Raw genomic sequence first — 17,972 nt, 5'->3', positions numbered from 1 at the left:
ACAATGTGGGGGGAATCTAACAATGTAGCAGAGAGGACAATGTGGGGAATCTGTAACAATGTAGCAGAGAGGACAATGTGGGGGGAATCTGTAACAATGTAGCAGAGAGGACAATGTGGGGGGAATCTGTAACAATGTAGCAGAGAGGACAATGTGGGGGGAATCTGTAACAATGTAGCAGAGAGGACAATGTGGGGGGAATCTAACAATGTAGCAGAGAGGACAATGTGGGGAATCTGTAACAATGTAGCAGAGAGGACAATGTGGGGGGAATCTGTAACAATGTAGCAGAGAGGACAATGTGGGGAATCTGTAACAATGTAGCAGACAGGACAATGTGGGGAATCTGTAACAATGTAGCAGAGAGGAAAGTGGGGGGAATCTGTAACAATGTAGCAGAGAGGACAGTGTGGGGAATCTGTAACAATGTAGCAGAGAGGACAGTGGGGAATCTGTAACAATGTAGCAGAGAGGACAATGTGGGGAATCTGTAACAATGTAGCAGAGAGGACAGTGTGGGGAATCTGTAACAATGTAGCAGAGAGGACAGTGGGGAATCTGTAACAATGTAGCAGAGAGGACAATGTGGGGAATCTGTAACAATGTAGCAGAGAGGAAATTGGGGGGAATCTGTGACAATGTAGCAGAGAGGAAAGTGGGGGAATCTGTAACAATGTAGCAGAGAGGACAATGTGGGGAATCTGTAACAATGTAGCAGAGAGGACAATGTGGGGAATCTGTAACAATGTAGCAGAGAGGACAGTGGGGAATCTGTAACAATGTAGCAGAGAGGAAAGTGGGGGGAATCTGTAACAATGTAGCAGAGAGGACAGTGTGGGGAATCTGTAACAATGTAGCAGAGAGGACAGTGGGGAATCTGTAACAATGTAGCAGAGAGGACAATGTGGGGAATCTGTAACAATGTAGCAGAGAGGACAATGTGGGGAATCTGTAACAATGTAGCAGAGAGGAAAGTGGGGGGAATCTGTAACAATGTAGCAGAGAGGACAATGTGATCAATCTGTAACAATGTAGCAGAGAGGACAGTGTGGGGAATCTGTAACAATGTAGCAGAGAGGACAGTGGGGAATCTGTAACAATGTAGCAGAGAGGAAAGTGTGGGGGGAATCTGTAACAATGTAGCAGAGAGGAAAGTGGGGGGAATCTGTAACAATGTAGCAGATAGGACAGTGTGGGGAATCTGTAACAATGTAGCAGAGAGGACAGTGTGGGGAATCTGTAACAATGTAGCAGAGAGGACAATGTGTGGGGAATCTATAACAATGTAGCAGAGAGGAAAGTGGGGGGAATCTGTAACAATGTAGCAGACAGGACAGTGTGGGGGGAATCTGTAACAATGTAGCAGAGAGGAAAGTGGGGGGAATCTGTAACAATGTAGCAGATAGGACAGTGTGGGGGGAATCTGTAACAATGTAGCAGAGAGGACAGTGTGGGGAATCTGTAACAATGTAGCAGAGAGGACAATGTGTGGGGAATCTATAACAATGTAGCAGAGAGGAAAGTGGGGGGAATCTGTAACAATGTAGCAGACAGGACAGTGTGGGGGGAATCTGTAACAATGTAGCAGAGAGGACAGTGTGGGGAATCTGTAACAATGTAGCAGAGAGGACAATGTGTGGGGAATCTGTAACAGTGTAGCAGAGAGGAAAGTGGGGGGGAATCTGTAACAATGTAGCAGAGAAGAAAGTGGGGGGAATCTGTAACAATGTAGCAGACAGGACAGTGTGGGGAATCTGTAACAATGTAGCAGAGAGGACAGTGTGGGGAATCTGTAACAATGTAGCAGAGAGGACAGTGTGGGGGGAATCTGTAACAATGTAGCAGAGAGGAAAGTGGGGGGAATCTGTAACAATGTAGCAGACAGGACAGTGTGGAGGGAATCTGTAACAATGTAGCAGAGAGGACAATGTATGGGGAATCTGTAACAGTGTAGCAGAGAGGAAAGTGGGGGGGAATCTGTAACAATGTAGCAGAGAGGGCAATGTGGGCAATGTGTAACAATGTAGCAGAGAGGACAGTGTGGGGAATCTGTAACAATGTAGCAGAGAGGACAGTGTGGGGAATCTTTAACAATGTAGCAGAGAGGAAAGTGTGGGGAATCTGTAACAATGTAGCAGAGAGGACAGTGTGGGGCCTCGGTAACAATGTAGCAGAGAGGACAATGTGGGGACTCGGTAACAGTGTAGCAGAGAGGACAGTGTGGGGAATCTATCAATGTAGCAGAGAGGACAGTGTGGGGGGAATCTGTAACAATGTAGCAGAGAGGACAATGTGGGGAATCTGTAACAATGTAGCAGAGAGGACAGTGTGGGGAATCTGTAACAATGTAGCAGAGAGGACAGTGTGGGGGGAATCTGTAACAATGTAGCAGAGAGGACAGTGTGGGGAATCTGTAACAATGTAGCAGAGAGGACAGTGTGGGGAATCTGTAACAATGTAGCAGAGAGGACAGTGTGGGGGGAATCTGTAACAATGTAGCAGAGAGGAAAGTGGGGGGAATCTGTAACAATGTAGCAGAGAGGACAATGTGTGGGGAATCTGTAACAGTGTAGCAGAGAGGAAAGTGGGGGGGAATCTGTAACAATGTAGCAGAGAGGACAATGTGGGCAATGTGTAACAATGTAGCAGAGAGGACAGTGTGGGGAATCTGTAACAATGTAGCAGAGAGGACAGTGTGGGGAATCTGTAACAATGTAGCAGAGAGGACAGTGTGGGGAATCTAACAATGTAGCAGAGAGGAAAGTGTGGGGAATCTGTAACAATGTAGCAGAGAGGACAATGTGTGGGGAATCTGTAACAATGTAGCAGAGAGGACAATGTGTGGGGAATCTGTAACAATGTAGCAGAGAGGACAGTGTGGGGGGAATCTGTAACAATGTAGCAGAGAGGACAGTGTGGGGGGAATCTGTAACAATGTAGCAGAGAGGACAGTGTGGGGAATCTGTAACAATGTAGCAGAGAGGACAGTGTGGGCAATCTGTAACAATGTAGCAGAGAGGACAATGTGGGCAATCTGTAACAATGTAGCAGAGAGGACAATGTGGGCAATCTGTAACAATGTAGCAGACAGGACAGTGTGGGGGGAATCTGTAACAATGTAGCAGACAGGACAGTGTGGGGGGAATCTGTAACAATGTAGCAGAGAGGACAGTGGGGGGAATCTGTAACAATGTAGCTGAGAGGACAGTGTGGGGAATCTGTAACAATGTAGCAGAGAGGAAAGTGGGGGGAATCTGTAACAATGTAGCAGAGAGGACAGTGGGGGGAATCTGTAACAATGTAGCTGAGAGGACAGTGTGGGGAATCTGTAACAATGTAGCAGAGAGGAAAGTGGGGGGAATCTGTAACAATGTAGCAGAGAGGAAAGTGGGGGGAATCTGTAACAATGTAGCAGAGAGGAAAGTGGGGGGAATTTGTAACAATGTAGCAGATAGGACAGTGGGGGGAATCTGTAACAATGTAGCAGAGAGGAAAGTGGGGGAATCTGTAACAATGTAGCAGAGAGGACAGTGGGGGGAATCTGTAACAATGTAGCAGAGAGGAAAGTGGGGGGAATCTGTAACAATGTAGCAGAGAGGACAATGTGGGGGGAATCTGTAACAATGTAGCAGAGAGGAAAGTGGGGGGAATCTGTAACAATGTAGCAGAGAGGACAGTGGGGGGAATCTGTAACAATGTAGCAGAGAGGAAAGTGGGGGAATCTGTAACAATGTAGCAGAGAGGACAGTGTGGGGGGAATCTGTAACAATGTAGCAGAGAGGAAAGTGGGGGGAATCTAACAATGTAGCAGAGAGGACAGTGTGGGGAATCTGTAACAATGTAGCAGAGAGGACAGTGTGGGGAATCTGTAACAATGTAGCAGAGAGGAAAGTGGGGGAATCTGTAACAATGTAGCAGAGAGGACAGTGGGGGGAATCTGTAACAATGTAGCAGAGAGGAAAGTGGGGGAATCTGTAACAATGTAGCAGAGAGGACAATGTGGGGGGAATCTGTAACAATGTAGCAGAGAGGAAAGTGGGGGGAATCTGTAACAATGTAGCAGAGAGGACAGTGGGGGGAATCTGTAACAATGTAGCAGAGAGGAAAGTGGGGGAATCTGTAACAATGTAGCAGAGAGGACAGTGTGGGGGGAATCTGTAACAATGTAGCAGAGAGGAAAGTGGGGGGAATCTAACAATGTAGCAGAGAGGACAGTGTGGGGAATCTGTAACAATGTAGCAGAGAGGACAGTGTGGGGAATCTGTAACAATGTAGCAGAGAGGACAGTGGGGGGAATCTGTAACAATGTAGCAGACAGGACAATGTGGGGAATCTGTAACAATGTAGCAGAGAGGACAGTGTGGGGGGAATCTGTAACAATGTAGCAGAGAGGACAGTGGGGGGAATCTGTAACAATGTAGCAGAGAGGACAGTGTGGGGAATCTGTAACAATGTAGCAGAGAGGACAGTGGGGGGAATCTGTAACAATGTAGCAGAGAGGACAGTGGGGGGAATCTGTAACAATGTAGCAGAGAGGACAATGTGGGCAATCTGTAACAATGTAGCAGAGAGGACAGTGTGGGGAATCTGTAACAATGTAGCAGAGAGGACAGTGTGGGGAATCTGTAACAATGTAGCAGAGAGGACAGTGTGGGGAATCTGTAACAATGTAGCAGACAGGACAGTGTGGGGAATCTGTAACAATGTAGCAGAGAGGACAGTGGGGGGAATCTGTAACAATGTAGCAGAGAGGAAAGTGGGGGGAATCTGTAACAATGTAGCAGAGAGGAAAGTGGGGGGAATTTGTAACAATGTAGCAGAGAGGACAGTGGGGGGAATCTGTAACAATGTAGCAGAGAGGACAGTGGGGGGAATCTGTAACAATGTAGCAGAGAGGACAGTGTGGGGGGGAATCTGTAACAATGTAGCAGAGAGGACAGTGGGGGGAATCTGTAACAGTGTAGCAGAGAGGAAAGTGGGGGGGAATCTGTAACAATGTAGCAGAGAGGACAGTGTGGGGAATCTGTAACAATGTAGCAGAGAGGACAGTGTGGGGAATCTGTAACAATGTAGCAGAGAGGACAGTGTGGGGAATCTGTAACAATGTAGCAGACAGGACAGTGTTGGGGGGAATCTGTAACAGTGTAGCAGAGAGGACAGTGTGGGGAATCTGTAACAATGTAGCAGAGAGGACAGTGTGGGGAATCTGTAACAATGTAGCAGAGAGGACAGTGTGGGGGGAATCTGTAACAATGTAGCAGAGAGGACAGTGGGGGGAATCTGTAACAATGTAGCAGAGAGGACAATGTGGGGAATCTGTAACAATGTAGCAGAGAGGACAGTGTGGGGAATCTGTAACAATGTAGCAGACAGGACAGTGTGGGGGGAATCTGTAACAGTGTAGCAGAGAGGACAGTGTGGGGAATCTGTAACAATGTAGCAGAGAGGACAGTGTGGGGAATCTGTAACAATGTAGCAGAGAGGACAGTGTGGGGGGAATCTGTAACAATGTAGCAGAGAGGACAGTGGGGGGAATCTGTAACAATGTAGCAGAGAGGACAATGTGGGGAATCTGTAACAATGTAGCAGAGAGGACAGTGTGGGGAATCTGTAACAATGTAGCAGAGAGGACAGTGGGGGGAATCTGTAACAATGTAGCAGAGAGGACAATGTGGGGAATCTGTAACAATGTAGCAGAGAGGACAGTGTGGGGAATCTGTAACAATGTAGCAGAGAGGACAGTGTGGGGAATCTGTAACAATGTAGCAGAGAGGACAGTGGGGGGAATCTGTAACAATGTAGCAGAGAGGACAATGTTGGGAATCTGTAACAATGTAGCAGAGAGGACAGTGGGGGGAATCTAACAATGTAGCAGAGAGGACAATGTGGGGAATCTGTAACAATGTAGCAGACAGGACAGTGTGGGGAATCTGTAACAATGTAGCAGACAGGACAGTGTGGGGGGAATCTGTAACAATGTAGCAGAGAGGACAATGTGGGGAATCTGTAACAATGTAGCATAGAGGAAAGTGGGGGGAATCTGTAACAATGTAGCAGAGAGGACAGTGTGGGGAATCTGTAACAATGTAGCAGAGAGGAAAGTGTGGGGAATCTGTAACAATGTAGCATAGAGGAAAGTGGGGGGGAATCTGTAACAATGTAGCAGAGAGGACAGTGTGGGGAATCTGTAACAATGTAGCAGAGAGGACAGTGTGGGGAATCTGTAACAATGTAGCAGAGAGGACAGTGTGGGGGGAATCTGTAACAATGTAGCAGAGAGGACAATGTGGGGAATCTGTAACAATGTAGCAGAGAGGACAGTGTGGGGAATCTGTAACAATGTAGCAGAGAGGACAGTGGGGGGAATCTGTAACAATGTAGCAGAGAGGACAGTGTGGGGAATCTGTAACAATGTAGCAGAGAGGACAGTGTGGGGAATCTGTAACAATGTAGCAGAGAGGACAGTGGGGGGAATCTAACAATGTAGCAGAGAGGACAATGTTGGGAATCTGTAACAATGTAGCAGAGAGGACAGTGGGGGGAATCTAACAATGTAGCAGAGAGGACAATGTGGGGAATCTGTAACAATGTAGCAGACAGGACAGTGTGGGGAATCTGTAACAATGTAGCAGACAGGACAGTGTGGGGGGAATCTGTAACAATGTAGCAGAGAGGACAATGTGGGGAATCTGTAACAATGTAGCATAGAGGAAAGTGGGGGGAATCTGTAACAATGTAGCAGAGAGGACAGTGTGGGGAATCTGTAACAATGTAGCAGAGAGGAAAGTGTGGGGAATCTGTAACAATGTAGCATAGAGGAAAGTGGGGGGAATCTGTAACAATGTAGCAGAGAGGACAGTGTGGGGAATCTGTAACAATGTAGCAGAGAGGACAATGTGGGGGGAATCTGTAACAATGTAGCAGAGAGGACAGTGTGGGGGGAATCTGTAACAATGTAGCAGAGAGGACAGTGTGGGGAATCTGTAACAATGTAGCAGAGAGGAAAGTGTGGGGAATCTGTAACAATGTAGCAGAGAGGAAAGTGGGGGGGAATCTGTAACAATGTAGCAGAGAGGACAATGTGGGGAATCTGTAACAATGTAGCAGAGAGGACAATGTGGGGAATCTGTAACAATGTAGCAGAGAGGAAAGTGGGGGGGAATCTGTAACAATGTAGCAGAGAGGACAGTGTGGGGAGTCTGTAACAATGTAGCAGACAGGACAATGTGGGGGGAATCTGTATCAATGTAGCTGAGAGGAAAGTGGGGGGGAATCTGTAACAATGTAGCAGAGAGGACAATGTGGGGGGAATCTGTAACAATGTAGCAGAGAGGACAGTGTGGGGGGAATCTGTAACAATGTAGCAGAGAGGACAATGTGGGGAATCTGTAACAATGTAGCAGAGAGGAAAGTGGATGGAATCTGTAACAATGTAGCAGAGAGGACAGTGTGGGGAATCTGTAACAATGTAGCAGAGAGGACAATGTGGGGACTCGGTAACAGTGTAGCAGAGAGGACAATGTGGGGAATCTGTAACAATGTAGCAGAGAGGAAAGTGGGGGGAATCTGTAACAATGTAGCAGACAGGACAATGTGGGGAATCTGTAACAATGTAGCAGAGAGGACAGTGTGGGGACTCGGTAACAATGTAGCGGAGAGGACAGTGTGGGGAATCTGTAATAATGTAGCAGAGAGGACAATGTGGGGAATCTGTAACAATGTAGCAGAGAGGAAAGTGGATGGAATCTGTAACAATGTAGCAGAGAGGACAGTGTGGGGAATCTGTAACAATGTAGCAGAGAGGACAATGTGGGGACTCGGTAACAGTGTAGCAGAGAGGACAATGTGGGGAATCTGTAACAATGTAGCAGAGAGGAAAGTGGGGGGAATCTGTAACAATGTAGCAGACAGGACAATGTGGGGAATCTGTAACAATGTAGCAGAGAGGACAGTGTGGGGGGAATCTGTAACAGTGTAGCAGAGAGGACAATGTGGGGATTCTGTAACAATGTAGCAGAGAGGACAGTGGGGGGAATCTGTAACAATGTAGCAGAGGACAGTGTGGGAATCTGTAACAATGTAGCAGAGAGGACAGTGTGGGGAATCTGTAACAATGTAGCAGAGAGGACAGTGGGGGGAATCTGTAACAATGTAGCAGAGAGGACAGTGGGGGGAATCTGTAACAATGTAGCAGAGGACAGTGTGGGAATCTGTAACAATGTAGCAGAGAGGACAGTGTGGGGACTCGGTAACAGTGTAGCAGAGAGGACAGTGTGGGGAATCTGTAACAATGTAGCAGAGAGGAAAGTGGGGGGAATCTGTAACAATATAGCAGAGAGGACAATGTGGGGAATCTAACAATGTAGCAGAGAGGACAGTGTGGGGACTCGGTAACAATGTAGCGGAGAGGACAGTGTGGGGGGAATCTGTAACAGTGTAGCAGACAGGACAATGTGGGGAATCTAACAATGTAGCAGAGAGGACAGTGTGGGGACTCGGTAACAATGTAGCGGAGAGGACAGTGTGGGGGGAATCTGTAACAGTGTAGCAGACAGGACAATGTGGGGAATCTAACAATGTAGCAGAGAGGACAGTGTGGGGACTCGGTAACAATGTAGCGGAGAGGACAGTGTGGGGGGAATCTGTAACAGTGTAGCAGACAGGACAATGTGGGGAATCTAACAATATAGCAGAGAGGACAATGTGGGGAATCTAACAATGTAGCAGAGAGGACAGTGTGGGGACTCGGTAACAATGTAGCGGAGAGGACAGTGTGGGGGGAATCTGTAACAATGTAGCAGACAGGACAATGTGGGGAATCTAACAATGTAGCAGAGAGGACAGTGTGGGGACTCGGTAACAATGTAGCGGAGAGGACAGTGTGGGGGGAATCTGTAACAGTGTAGCAGAGAGGACAATGTGGGGAATCTGTAACAATGTAGCAGAGAGGACAGTGTGGGGAATCTGTAACAATGTAGCAGAGAGGACAGTGGGGGGGAATCTGTAACAATGTAGCAGAGGACAGTGTGGGAATCTGTAACAATGTAGCAGAGAGGACAGTGTGGGGAATCTGTAACAATGTAGCAGAGAGGACAGTGTGGGGAATCTGTAACAGTGTAGCAGAGAGGACAGTGTGGGGAATCTGTAACAATGTAGCAGAGAGGACAGTGTGGGGGGAATCTGTAACAATGTAGCAGAGAGGACAGTGTGGGGGGAATCTGTAACAATGTAGCAGAGAGCACAGTGTGGGGAATCTGTAACAATGTAGCAGAGAGGACAGTGTGGGGGGAATCTGTAACAATGTAGCAGAGAGGACAGTGGGGGGAATCTGTAACAATGTAGCAGAGAGGACAGTGGGGGGAATCTGTAACAATGTAGCAGAGAGGACAGTGTGGGGACTCGGTAACAGTGTAGCAGAGAGGACAGTGTGGGGAATCTGTAACAATGTAGCAGAGAGGAAAGTGGGGGGAATCTGTAACAATGTAGCAGAGAGGACAGTGTGGGGGGAATCTGTAACAATGTAGCAGAGAGGAAAGTGGGGGGAATCTGTAACAATGTAGCAGAGAGGACAGTGGGGGGAATCTGTAACAATGTAGCAGAGAGGACAGTGTGGGGGGAATCTGTAACAATGTAGCAGAGAGGACAGTGGGGGGAATCTGTAACAATGTAGCAGAGAGGAAAGTGGGGGGAATCTGTAACAATGTAGCAGAGAGGACAGTGTGGGGACTCGGTAACAGTGTAGCAGAGAGGACAATGTGTGGACTCGGTAACAATGTAGCAGAGAGGACAGTGTGGGGACTCGGTAACAATGTAGAAGAGAGGACAGTGTGGGGACTCGGTAACAATGTAGCAGAGAGGACAATGTGGGGGGAATCTGTAACAATGTAGCAGAGAGGACAGTGTGGGGGGAATCTGTAACAATGTAGCAGAGAGGACAGTGTGGGGAATCTGTAACAATGTAGCAGAGAGGACAGTGTGGGGAATCTGTAACAATGTAGCAGAGAGGACAGTGTGGGGAATCTGTAACAATGTAGCAGAGAGGACAGTGGGGGGGAATCTGTAACAATGTAGCAGAGAGGACAATGTGGGGAATCTGTAACAATGTAGCAGAGAGGACAGTGTGGGGAATCTGTAACAATGTAGCAGAGAGGAAAGTGGGGGGGAATCTGCAACAATGTAGCAGAGAGGACAGTGTGGGGAGTCTGTAACAATGTAGCAGACAGGACAATGTGGGGGGAATCTGTAACAATGTAGCTGAGAGGAAAGTGGGGGGGAATCTGTAACAATGTAGCAGAGAGGACAATGTGGGGGTAATCTGTAACAATGTAGCAGAGAGGACAGTGTGGGGGGAATCTAACAATGTAGCAGAGAGGAAAGTGGGGGGAATCTGTAACAATGTAGCAGAGAGGACAATGTGGGGAATCTGTAACAATGTAGCAGAGAGGAAAGTGGATGGAATCTGTAACAATGTAGCAGAGAGGACAATGTGGGGACTCGGTAACAGTGTAGCAGAGAGGACAATGTGGGGAATCTGTAACAATGTAGCAGAGAGGAAAGTGGGGGGAATCTGTAACAATGTAGCAGACAGGACAATGTGGGGAATCTGTAACAATGTAGCAGAGAGGAAAGTGTGGGGACTCGGTAACAATGTAGCGGAGAGGACAGTGTGGGGGGAATCTGTAACAGTGTAGCAGAGAGGACAATGTGGGGATTCTGTAACAATGTAGCAGAGAGGACAGTGTGGGGAATCTGTAACAATGTAGCAGAGAGGACAGTGTGGGGAATCTGTAACAATGTAGCAGAGAGGACAGTGAGGGGAATCTGTAACAATGTAGCAGAGGACAGTGTGGGAATCTGTAACAATGTAGCAGAGAGGACAGTGTGGGGAATCTGTAACAATGTAGCAGAGAGGACAGTGTGGGGACTCGGTAACAGTGTAGCAGAGAGGACAGTGTGGGGAATCTGTAACAATGTAGCAGAGAGGAAAGTGGGGGGAATCTGTAACAATGTAGCAGACAGGACAATGTGGGGAATCTAACAATGTAGCAGAGAGGACAGTGTGGGGACTCGGTAACAATGTAGCGGAGAGGACAGTGTGGGGGGAATCTGTAACAGTGTAGCAGAGAGGACAATGTGGGGAATCTGTAACAATGTAGCAGAGAGGACAGTGTGGGGAATCTGTAACAATGTAGCAGAGAGGACAGTGGGGGGAATCTGTAACAATGTAGCAGAGGACAGTGTGGGAATCTGTAACAATGTAGCAGAGAGGACAGTGTGGGGAATCTGTAACAATGTAGCAGAGAGGACAGTGTGGGGACTCGGTAACAGTGTAGCAGAGAGGACAGTGTGGGGAATCTGTAACAATGTAGCAGAGAGGAAAGTGGGGGGAATCTGTAACAATGTAGCAGAGAGGACAGTGTGGGGGGAATCTGTAACAATGTAGCAGAGAGGACAGTGTGGGGAATCTGTAACAATGTAGCAGAGAGGACAGTGTGGGGGGAATCTGTAACAATGTAGCAGAGAGGACAGTGGGGGGAATCTGTAACAATGTAGCAGAGAGGAAAGTGGGGGGAATCTGTAACAATGTAGCAGAGAGGACAGTGTGGGGACTCGGTAACAGTGTAGCAGAGAGGACAGTGTGGGGAATCTGTAACAATGTAGCAGAGAGGAAAGTGGGGGGAATCTGTAACAATGTAGCAGAGAGGACAGTGTGGGGGGAATCTGTAACAATGTAGCAGAGAGGAAAGTGGGGGGAATCTGTAACAATGTAGCAGAGAGGACAGTGTGGGGGGAATCTGTAACAATGTAGCAGAGAGGACAGTGTGGGGGGAATCTGTAACAATGTAGCAGAGAGGACAGTGTGGGGGGAATCTGTAACAATGTAGCAGAGAGGACTGTGTGGGGGGAATCTGTAACAATGTAGAAGAGAGGACAGTGTGGGGACTCGGTAACAATGTAGAAGAGAGGACAGTGTGGGGAATCTGTAACAATGTAGCAGAGAGGACAGTGTGGGGACTCGGTAACAATGTAGCAGAGAGGACAGTGTGGGAATCTGTAACAATGTAGCAGAGAGGACAGTGTGGGGAATCTGTAACAATGTAGCAGAGAGGAAAGTGGGGGGAATCTGTAACAATGTAGCAGAGAGGACAGTGTGAGGAATCTGTAACAATGTAGCAGAGAGGAAAGTGGGGGGAATCTGTAACAATGTAGCAGAGAGGAAAGTGTGGGGAATCTGTAGCAATGTAGCAGAGAGGACAATGTGGGGGGAATCTGTAACAATGTAGCAGAGAGGAAAGTGGGGGGAATCTGTAACAATGTAGCAGAGAGGACAATGTGGGGAATCTGTAACAATGTAGCAGAGAGGACAATGTGGGGGGAATCTGTAACAATGTAGCAGAGAGGAAAGTGGGGGGAATCTGTAACAATGTAGCAGAGAGGACAATGTGGGGAATCTGTAACAATGTAGCAGAGAGGACAGTGTGGGGAATCTGTAACAATGTAGCAGAGAGGACAGTGTGGGCAATCTGTAACAATGTAGCAGAGAGGACAGTGTGGGGAATCTGTAACAATGTAGCAGAGAGGACAATGTGGGGGGAATCTGTAACAATGTAGCAGAGAGGAAAGTGGGGGGAATCTGTAACAGTGTAGCAGAGAGGACAATGTGGGGAATCTGTAACAATGTAGCAGAGAGGACAATGTGGGGAATCTGTAACAATGTAGCAGAGAGGAAAGTGTGGGCAATCTGTAACAATGTAGCAGAGAGGACAGTGTGGGGAATCTGTAACAATGTAGCAGAGAGGACAATGTGGGGAATCTGTAACAATGTAGCAGAGAGGACAGTGTGGGGAATCTGTAACAATGTAGCAGAGAGGACAGTGTGGGGGGAATCTGTAACAGTATAGCAGAGAGGACAATGTGTGTAATCTAACAATGTAGCAGAGAGGACAGTGTGGGGAATCTGTAACAATGTAGCAGAGAGGACAGTGTGGGGAATCTGTAACAATGTAGCAGAGAGGACAGTGTGGGGAATCTGTAACAATGTAGCAGAGAGGACAGTGTGGGGGGAATCTGTAACAATGTAGCAGAGAGGACAATGTGTGGGGAATCTGTAACAATGTAGCAGAGAGGAAAGTGGGGGGGAAACTGTAACAATGTAGCAGAGAGGACAGTGTGGGGAATCTGTAACAATGTAGCAGAGAGGACAATGTGGGGAATCTGTAACAATGTAGCAGAGAGGAAAGTGGGGGGAATCTGTAACAATGTAGCAGAGAGGACAGTGTGGGGAATCTGTAACAATGTAGCAGAGAGGACAGTGTGGGGAATCTGTAACAATGTAGCAGAGAGGACAATGTGGGGAATCTGTAACAATGTAGCAGAGAGGACAGTGTGGGGAATCTGTAACAATGTAGCAGAGAGGAAAGTGGGGGGGAATCTGTAACAATGTAGCAGAGAGGACAGTGTGGGGAATCTGTAACAATGTAGCAGAGATGACAGTGTGGGGCCTCGGTAACAATGTAGCAGAGAGGACAATGTGGGGACTCGGTAACAGTGTAGCAGAGAGGACAGTGTGGGAATCTATCAATGTAGCAGAGAGGACAATGTGGGGGGAATCTGTAACAATGTAGCAGAGAGGACAGTGTGGGGAATCTGTAACAATGTAGCAGAGAGGACAGTGTGGGGAATCTGTAACAATGTAGCAGAGAGGACAGTGTGGGGGGGAATCTGTAACAATGTAGCAGAGAGGACAATGTGGGGAATCTGTAACAATGTTGCAGAAAGGACAGTGTGGGGAATCTGTAACAATGTTGCAGAAAGGACAGTGTGGGGAATCTGTAACAATGTAGCAGAGAGGACAGTGTGGGGAATCTGTAACAATGTAGCAGAGAGGACAGTGTGGGGAATCTGTAACAATGTAGCAGAGAGGACAATGTGGGGAATCTGTAACAATGTAGCAGACAGGACAGTGTGGGGAATCTGTAACAATGTAGCAGAGAGGACAATGTGGGGAATCTGTAACAATGTAGCAGAGAGGACAGTGTGGGGAATCTGTAACAATGTAGCAGAGAGGACAATGTGGGGAATCTGTAACAATGTAGCAGACAGGACAGTGTGGGGAATCTGTAACAATGTAGCAGAGAGGACAGTGTGGGGAATCTGTAACAATGTAGCAGAGAGGACAGTGTGGGGAATCTGTAACAATGTAGCAGAGAGGACAGTGTGGGGAATCTGTAACAATGTAGCAGAGAGGACAGTGTGGGGAATCTGTAACAATGTTGCAGAGAGGAAAGTGGGGGGAATCTGTAACAATGTAGCAGAGAGGACAGTGTGGGGCCTCGGTAACAATGTAGCAGAGAGGACAATGTGGGGGGAATCTGTAACAATGTAGCAGAGAGGACAATGTGGGGGGAATCTAACAATGTAGCAGAGAGGAAAGTGGGGGGAATCTGTAACAATGTAGCAGAGAGGACAATGTGGGGGGAATCTAACAATGTAGCAGAGAGGAAAGTGGGGGGAATCTGTAACAATGTAGCAGAGAGGAAAGTGTGGGGAATCTGTAACAATGTAGCAGAGAGGACAATGTGGGGGGAATCTGTAACAATGTAGCAGAGAGGAAAGTGGGGGGAATCTGTAACAATGTAGCAGACAGGACAGTGTGGGGAATCTGTAACAATGTAGCAGAGAGGACAGTGTGGGGGGAATCTGTAACAATGTAGCAGAGAGGAAAGTGGGGGGAATCTGTAACAATGTAGCAGAGAGGACAATGTGGGGGGAATCTGTAACAATGTAGCAGAGAGGAAAGTGTGGGGAATCTGTAACAATGTGGCAGAGAGGAAAGTGTGGGGAATCTGTAACAATGTAGCAGAGAGGACAGTGTGGGGAATCTGTAACAATGTAGCAGAGAGGACAGTGTGGGGAATCTGTAACAATGTAGCAGAGAGGACAGTGTGGGGAATCTGTAACAATGTAGCAGACAGGACAGTGTGGGGAATCTGTAACAATGTAGCAGAGAGGACAGTGTGGGGGGAATCTGTAACAATGTAGCAGAGAGGACAGTGTGGGGAATCTGTAACAATGTAGCAGAGAGGACAGTGGGGAATCTAACAATGTAGCAGAGAGGACAGTGTGGGGAATCTGTAACAATGTAGCAGAGAGGACAGTGTGGGGAATCTGTAACAATGTAGCAGAGAGGACAGTGGGGAATCTAGCAATGTAGCAGAGAGGACAGTGTGGGGAATCTGTAACAATGTAGCAGAGAGGAAAGTGGGGGGAATCTGTAACAATGTAGCAGAGAGGAAAGTGGGGGGGAATCTGTAACAATGTAGCAGAGAGGACAATGTGGGGAATCTGTAACAATGTAGCAGAGAGGAAAGTGGGGGGAATCTGTAACAATGTAGCAGAGAGGAAAGTGGGGGGGAATCTGTAACAATGTAGCAGAGAGGAAAGTGGGGGGAATCTGTAACAATGTAGCAGAGAGGAAAGTGGAGGGAATCTGTAACAATGTAGCAGAGAGGACAGTGTGGGGACTCGGTAACAGTGTAGCAGAGAGGACAGTGTGGGGACTCGGTAACAGTGTATCAGAGAGGACAGTGTGGGGACTCGGTAACAGTGTAGCAGAGAGGACAGTGTGGGGACTCGGTAACAGTGTAGCAGAGAGGACAGTGTGGGGACTCGGTAACAGTGTAGCAGAGAGGACAGTGTGGGGACTCGGTAACAGTGTCGCAGAGAGGACAGTGTGGGGACTCGGTAACAGTGTAGCAGAGAGGACAGTGTGGGGACTCGGTATATGTATTCACCTCGTTACTTTGGGACTCTCCCGACATCTTACAGTGTCACCTTTCATGGATCTGACGAGTCTAATGATTTGTCTGTAGAGAAGCTGTGGACTGCCCCCGAGCTACTGCGCATGGGACGACCTCCACCTCAGGGCACTCAGAAGGGCGATGTCTACAGTTTTGCGATCATACTGCAGGAGATTGCACTGAGAAACGGGGCGTTTTGCATCCAGGGCATGGACCTCAGCCCTAAAGGTAACGCCATGTGACCAACTGTGCTTGGGGTCCAGGGGTCGGATCACAGGTCAGGTAAAGGTCATAAGGGCCTCATATTACGGCTTTTTAAGAAAGCTACTAAGGGTGGATATGGACCTGTGTATGGCATACAGAGATTTATGATGTGCAGAGCCGTGTATGGCGTGCAGAGCCGTGTATGGCGTACAGAGCCGTGTATGGCGTGTAGAGCCGTGTATGGCGTGCAGAGCCGTGTATGGCGTGCAGAGCCGTGTATGACGTACAGAGCCGTGTATGGCGTACAGAGCCGTGTATGGGGTGCAGAGCCGTGTATGGCGTGTAGCGCCGTGTATGACGTGCAGAGCCGTGTATGGCGTGCAGAGCCGTGTATGGCGTGCAGAGCCCTGTATGGTGTGCAGAGCCGTGTATGGCGTGCAGAGCCGTGTATGGCGTGTAGAGCCGTGTATGGCGTGCAGAGCCCTGTATGGTGTGCAGAGCCGTGTATGGCGTACAGAGCCCTGTATGGCGTGCAGAGCCGTGTATGGCGTGCAGAGCCGTGTATGGCGTGCAGAGCCGTATGTGACGTGCAGAGCCGTGTATGGCATGCAGAGCCGTGTATGGAGTGTAGAGCCGTGTATGGCGTGCAGAGCCGTGTATGGCGTGCAGAGCCGTGTGTGACGTGCAGAGCCGTGTGTGGCGTGTAGAGCCGTGTATGGCGTGTAGAGCCGTGTATGGCGTGCAGAGCCGAGTATGGCGTGCAGAGCCGTGTATGGCGTGTAGAGCCGTGTATGGTGTGCAGAGCCCTGTATGGCGTGCAGAGCCGTGTATGGCGTGCAGAGCCCTGTGTGGCGTGCAGAGCCGTGTGTGGCGTACAGAAACGTGTATGGCGTACAGAGCCGTGTATGGCGTACAGAGCCGTGTATGGCGTGCAGAGCCCTGTAGGGCGCGCAGAGCCGTGTATGACGCGCAAAGCCGTGTATGGCGCGCAGAGCCGTGTATGGCGTGCAGAGCCGTGTATGACGCGCAGAGTCGAGTATGGCGCGAGAGCCGTGTATGGCGCGCAGAGCCGTGTATGACGTGCAGAGCCGTGTATGGTGTGTAGAGCCGTCTATGGCTTGCAGAGCCGTGTATGACGTGCAGAGCCATGTACGGCGTGCAGAGCCGTGTATGACGTTCAGAGCCGTGTATGGCGTGCAGAGCAGTGTTTTGGGTGCACACACACGCTCTTCTCAGCTCTGTCTCCAGTCTTGTCCTCTCTATGTGAAACAAAATACCGTGAGCACAACTAAAGGGTGGTGCTAAAGTAAGGTTCCCAAACCGTATAGTAAGTATGTAGAAACCTAGCATTCAACGTAAGTATGAACAAGGCGAATTTATTGTAGTATGAAGGAAAACTGTTATGAATGAATCACCGGAGGAGGAAAAAAACAAAAATACAAGCTAAGTCCAGAAAACCGGAGAGGTTGGTAGCTATCGGATTGCAGACCCCTGATCCTATTCACAACAACTAACAGTAGCCGTGGGGTGTTCCTACGGTGGTCCTAGACACCTCGTTCACAGCCAGAGAACTAAATAAACCTAAAGAAAGGGGAAATCTAAACTGCCCCAGAGCAGACCCCTAAGCAATAGACAGCCCCCAACTTGTATTGACGGTGAAAACAGATGAAAACACAAACACAGGCAGAAAGACAGGCTGAGCAAACGATGGGGCCCTCACTAACTAGATAGGACAGGAAAGAAAAGCAACTGTCTGCAATCACGCAAAAACCCTGCCAAAAATAATGTCCAACGCATCTGATAGAAAAGGCCCTGAAGTCACTAGACTTCAAAATCACTATATCAGCACTCAGGTATATTCCGAAAACAGAGCAAAGAGATCAACTGATCAGAGACAAAAATGGAGTTCAGCCAGTCCCAACCAGGGCTGGCTGAACACAAACAACGAAGTAAACCAGACAAAATCTC

At 48.4% G+C, this 17,972-nt stretch overlaps 1 protein-coding gene across 3 annotated transcripts in view; it reads left to right on the top strand.

The window, feature by feature from the left end:
- NPR2 (natriuretic peptide receptor 2) overlaps nt 1-17,972 on the top strand; it is a 390,456-nt gene that overhangs the window by 330,244 nt on the left and 42,240 nt on the right. For all 3 annotated transcript variants that reach the window (XM_073563313.1, XM_073563312.1, XM_073563311.1), the window contains one exon: nt 15,873-16,028. In XM_073563313.1, the coding sequence (XP_073419414.1) occupies nt 15,873-16,028 (156 nt within the window). The remainder of the gene's footprint in view (nt 1-15,872; nt 16,029-17,972) is intronic.

The sequence above is a fragment of the Dendrobates tinctorius genome, unplaced genomic scaffold, assembly GCF_039654945.1.
Source record: "Dendrobates tinctorius isolate UK_male_01 unplaced genomic scaffold, ASM3965494v1 ptg000386l, whole genome shotgun sequence".
In the NCBI taxonomy this organism is placed as follows: domain Eukaryota; kingdom Metazoa; phylum Chordata; class Amphibia; order Anura; family Dendrobatidae; genus Dendrobates; species Dendrobates tinctorius.
Note: the sequence above shows the minus strand (reverse complement) of the source record. Positions and strands in the feature narration are given on the sequence as shown.